The sequence below is a fragment of the Zootoca vivipara genome, chromosome 12, assembly GCF_965207765.1.
Source record: "Zootoca vivipara chromosome 12, rZooViv2.hap1.1, whole genome shotgun sequence".
Taxonomy (NCBI): Eukaryota; Metazoa; Chordata; class Lepidosauria; order Squamata; family Lacertidae; genus Zootoca; species Zootoca vivipara.
This window is the reverse complement of record NC_142595.1, coordinates 29,975,562-29,981,388: the sequence shown is the minus strand read 5'-3', so window position 1 is coordinate 29,981,388 and position 5,827 is coordinate 29,975,562. Positions and strand designations below refer to the sequence as shown.

Genomic DNA, 5,827 nt, shown 5'->3' with positions numbered 1-5,827 from the left:
ATTTATCTACTTGCACTTTGACGTGCTTTCGAACTGTTAGGTTGGCAGGAGCTGGGACCGAGCAACGGGAGCTCACTCCGTCGCAGGGATTCGAACTGCCGACCTTCTGATCAGCAAGCCCTAGGCTCTGTGGTTTAACCCACAGCGCCACCCGCATCGATGTCCTTCTCTCTCTCTCTCTCTCTCTCTCTCTCTCTCTCTCTCTCTCTCTCAGGTAACACACAATTATTTTCACACACAGAATGTCTAATCTGACCTCCACTTCTGGATTCCTGCTTCTGGAATTTTCTCAGGTCAGAGAGCTGCAGGTCTTACACGCCTTTCTGTTCCTAGCATTATACTTAATAATCATAACAGGGAATCTTTTGATCATTGTTGTGATAGCTCTTGACCATCGTCTGCATATACCAATGTACTTCTTCCTAATGAACTTGGCCATTTCTGATATTGGCTCAGTTTCTGTCACTCTACCCAAATCAATGTTTAACTTACTCATGAACAGCAACCACATTTCCTATTTTGAATGTGTCTCTCAAATTTTCTTCTTTTTAGTCTTTGAATGCTTTGATTTTGCTATCTTAACAATAATGGCACATGACCGATATGTTGCCATTTGCAATCCACTGCAATACGAACTAATCATGAACAAAGGGGCCTGCATTCAGATAATAACCATTGGATGGATCACCAGTATTCTCTATGCTGTGCTACACACTACTGGCACATTTTCAATGAACTTCTGTTCCAATATTGTTGATCAATTCTTCTGTGAAATCCCCAAATTAATGAAATTGTCTTGCTCTGACTTATACCTCGTTGAAGTTGGATTTCTTGTATGTAGTTATATCACAGGATTGGGATGCTTCATTTTCATTATTAAAACTTACGTGTGGATCTTCACTACAGTCCTCAAAATCCCTTCCAAACAGGGACAGCATAAGGCTCTCTCCACTTGCTTGCCCCACCTCCTTGTTTTCTCTCTGTACATGTTTTCTGCAATCTTTATTTATGCAACACCACACAGTAATATCTCACCTGACCTGGATCTAGTCCTTGCTGTGATATATGCTATACTTCCTTCTTTATTAAATCCTTTCATCTATAGCTTCAGAAACAAAGAGATCCAGACTGCATTGCAGAAGCTATTGAATCTTTAACATTTGTATGGCACTGTTTCCAGATTTGTTCTGAAAAGCTGAAATATTGTAGAGCCTTGCCTGGGAGGTGATATATTACATGGATAGGTTTATTAGTGTCCCATCACTGGGTGACATGTGGGTGGGCCTGCTCCAGTGGCATGCTGTTAAATTTTTCATAGGGGAACAGTTAGGACCAGAAGCGCTAGCTTGTGAGGGATGTGGGGGGACAATGTCATGAATGTGACATTGTGATCTCCTGACGTTGCGCATGTGAGTTTTGCACCTCCTTCCCTAAGCTGGGCATAAGTTTCCCGGGCTTTGCGAAGGAGGGGCCAGGGGTCTGACAGGATGCTGGAACCCTCCCGCCTCCTTCCAAAAGCCAGATAAGCTTTGGGAAGACAGGAGGATGGATCTTGGACCCATCGGAGCCTCACGCCTAACTCCCAAATCGGGGCAGAAGCTTCCTGGGCTTCAGGAAGGAGGTGCGGCGAAACTCCGATGCTGTCAATAAATTATGAGGTGAAGGGGTTCAGGGGGTGGAGCAATCCCCCCACTCAACTCCTTTCGCCTTAAAATAAACCCCTCACTACTTCTGGGCTTCTTAGTAATGAGAGTCTAATTCCAGCTTTCGTGGCCTGATCTCATAAAAACTCAGGGCTACTTAAATGAACAACCTCTTACTTATAGTAAAGGGACCCCCCACTCAGCTAGGATCCCCACTGTATCAGTTTGCCTTTTCACCTTCGGAAATTTATGGCACTCTAGGTTTTCACCCTATTGCCCCTTTTGTGTGACTCTAGGACACATACTATCCCCCTTTTCCCTGAGGTAAGTTTTGCCCTCTTCTGAGTCTCCACCTCTGTGAGTTTTGATACGCTGCTGGAACAACAACAAAGATGAATTTTATTTTCTTGAGAACATAGTGTTTTTTTTCTTAACGATTCATAAGGTTGCAAACTTAGTTACAGTTGTACACTAACTCTGTCAAACTTTAACTCCAAGTTAACCTAAGCCTAACCTAAACCACCACTAACCTCACTTCACACCCTTCTCCTTCCCTCCTTTGTCCCCACACACCCCTCACCCTCTCCAAACGGCTGTCCCCTCCTCTTTTGAAATTGGAGATGGATTAACTCTTTTTAATCCAGGGTGTAATAAATCTTCCATACTTGGGCGAATCTATTACAGGAGGCACCAGGGGAACATCTAGGGGACTAGCTTAGAACTCAGCTTTTGTTGTTGTTTAGTCGTTTAGTCGTGTCCGACTCTTCGTGACCCCATGAACCATAGCACGCCAGGCACTCCTGTCTTGCACTGCCTCCCGCAGTTTGGTCAAACTCATGTTCATAGCTCCGAGAACACTGTCCAACCATCTCGTCCTCTGTCGTCCCCTTCTCCTAGTGCCCTCAATCTTTCCCAACATCAGGGTCTTTTCCAGGGAGTCTTCTCTTCTCATGAGGTGGCCAAAGTACTGGAGCCTCAGCTTCAGGATCTGTCCTTCCAGTGAGCACTCAGGGCTGATTTCCTGAAGAATGGATAGGTTTGATCTTCTTGCAGTCCATGGGACTCTCAAGAGTCTCCTCCAGCACCATAATTCAAAAGCATCAATTCTTCGGCGATCAGCCTTCTTTATGGTCCAGCTCTCACTTCCATACACCACTACTGGGAAAACCATAGCTTTAACTATACGGACCTTTGTCGGCAAGGTGATGTCTCTGCTTTTTAAGATGCTGTCTAGGTTTGTCATTGCTTTTCTCCCAAGAAGCAGGCGTCTTTTAATTTCATGAGTGCTGTCACCATCTGCAGTGATCAAGGAGTGATCAAGGAGCCCAAGAAAGTAAAATCTCTCACTGCCTCCATTTCTTCCCCTTCCATTTGCCAGGAGGTGATGGGACCAGTGGCCATGATCTTGTTTTTTTTGATGTTGAGCTTCAGATCATATTTTGCGCTCTCCTCTTTCACCCTCATTAAAAGGTTCTTTAATTCCTCCTCGCTTTCTGCCATCAAGGTTGTGTCATCTGCATATCTGAGGTTGTTGATATTTCTTCCGGCAATCTTTATTCCGGTTTGGGATTCAACTCAGCTATACAGCTGCAACTCAGCTATACAGCTGCAAATAAAACGTTTTAAGTGTGTTTTAAGTGCAATACACAATGTGAGACTAGATGGTGATGGTGAGCCTCATGGAAAATTCAGTGTATTTTTAAAATCGCTTTAAAAAAAAGCATTTTCAGAATGGTTTTTATATGTGTGTGGGTTCCACCCTAGTCCCTAGTCCAATGACTGCATGCCATTGGCGTACTCCATGTGGCTCCGCAGCTTTGGAATTTCATTTCCTTTGAGATTCAACAGGCATCCATGCTAGCCCCCCCCCCGAGTCCCACCTGTGATTCATTTCACACTGAACTCCTTGTTTCATTATTGTTAATGTATTCATGTTTTCGCTGCTGTTGATTAAATTTTATTGTAGGTTGATTGGATAACAGGATATCAGTATTTTAAATAAATAGTAATGCCTTTTCTTTATCAGGATACACCCCCAGTTCACTGTTAACCTTGCTTGTTTTAATAAACTTGATACAGCAGTCACACAATAGGCATCTCATCACGGTCCATATCATTATGATGCATGCCATTATTATTTTTAAATGTATACCATGGACAATGACAATAATTTTATTATTTGTACGCTGCCCGTCTGACTGGGTTGCCTCAGCCACTCTGGGCAGCTTCCAACATATATAAAAAACACAATAAAAATTACACAGTCTTTCAAGAGCTTGAATAAAAAATAATATTATTATTCACCCTTTCCATTTTGTGCTTCTTTTTAAAATTTTATTTATACTTTTCATTTTACGACAAACACAAAACAAGAATTTGAATTATTCCACATCATATTTTGACTCCCCTCCCCCTTTTTGCAGTTTCTTACATTTATACTGTTTTTACTGCAGTTCCAAGTTAACCTTATTTATTGTTTATCCCAGATAGTCAATATATGTTTTCTGTCACTGCACATTGGTACTTTAGTCCTGCTAATGTCTTAATTTGTTTACAATAATTTTGTAAATATTCAATAAATGGTTTCCATTCTACATTAAAAAATATTATCTTGATTTCTTATTCTAAAATTCCTATAATTCCTTAAAGAAAAGTCTCTAATTTCTTAATAAAAGTTATTTTAAACATTTTTTTCAATTCATCATATATCATTTCCCAGTATGCTTTTACCTTATTACAAGTCCACCACATATGGAGAAAGAGAACTTCTTTATCTTTACATTTCCTACAGGTATTTGATTCAGAGTCACACATTTTTGCTGCTCAGTTGGGTGTCAAATACCATCTATACTTCATTTTCATATAGTTCTTCCTCAAACCATAACTTGCTATAAACCTTAGATCTATATTCCACAACCACTCCCATGCCAACATCTCAATAATATGACCAATATTCATTGCCCAATGTATCATTGAGGATTTCACTTGTTCATCCATTTTGTGCTTCATTTTGAATCAGAAGATTAGACTGAAACTGAAGATTCATGTTGTTCTCCCACAAAGCAATGTAAAAAGTTCAATGCCATAACTTTCTTCTTCATATATATGATAGATGGGAATGGCTTCAGATTCTTGATTACAGCTACAATCAAACTCGTTTGATTTTGTATCTCTAATAATGGAGACTGTAGGAGAAGGAAATGCTGAAGTGGTAAAACCAATCTCTTTGTTAATGTAATGACCCTAGCTAGCAGGGGCGTAGCCAGGATAAAAATTAGGGGGGGAAGGGGCGGGGGCAAGGGGCAGGAGGGGAGGGGCCACAGCGGAAATGTGGGCGGGGCCACGTGGCCTGCGCCTCCCAGGTCTTCGGAGGAAGCGGCCCCAGGCTCCCGCTCCCGGCGCGAAGCTCCAGAGTCACGCAGGGAACGCGGGCCTGTGGCTGTGTCCTCCGCGCCTCCCAGGTCTTCGGAGGAGGCGGCCCCAGGCCAGGCTCCCACTCCCGGCACGAAGCTCCAGAGTCATGCCAGGAACGCGAGCCTGTGGCTGCCTCCTCCGCGCCTCCCAGGTCTTCGGAGGAGGAGGCCCCAGGCTCGCGTTGGGAGCGGGAGCCTGGGGCCGCCTCCTCCGAAGACCTGGGAGGCGCGGAGGACGCAGCCACAGGCTCGTGTTCCCTGCGCGACTCTGGAGCTTCGCGTCGGGAGCGGGAGCCTGGGGCTGCCACACTGCTGCGCCCCTCAGCCGTTGCTTCTAGGGGGCGCAATTGCCCCCTCCTGCCCCCTGCCTACGCCCATGCTAGCTAGCCTGCTAAGTATCCTTTTTACATGTCTTTTGACCTGGTCAAGTTTGTCTAGTCCCCAATGGAGCTTGGAAGACAAAGAGATTTGACTTCCTCACTGTGAATTGTGTGGGTGGGTATTTTTCCAATTTTCAACTCCCCTCCCCACTTTTTTGTGTTTTTGCTACGTGGGAACCCAATAGAGGAGAAAGATTTGCTGTCACAGTCGCATAATGGCCGTAGCGGGTGAAGGTAGGGCCACAAGAATGAACACAGAAGACAGGTATTGGGTTGAATTAGGCCACAACTTTATTGATTACAGGACTGCCTTCCACCTGATACGAATGTGGTGTGGTTGAACTTGTGTAGGAGAGTCGCCCCCAACATGGCACGACCCCACACAGGCCAC

At 44.1% G+C, this 5,827-nt stretch overlaps 1 protein-coding gene across 1 annotated transcript; it reads left to right on the top strand.

The window, feature by feature from the left end:
• The first annotated feature begins 242 nt into the window (after nucleotides 1-242).
• On the top strand, nucleotides 243-1,157 carry LOC118077439 (olfactory receptor 14A16-like). Its single transcript, XM_035101054.3, has one exon. It carries the CDS (start codon nucleotides 243-245, stop codon nucleotides 1,155-1,157), a length of 915 nt encoding a protein of 304 aa, XP_034956945.3.
• The last annotated feature ends 4,670 nt before the right edge of the window (nucleotides 1,158-5,827 follow it).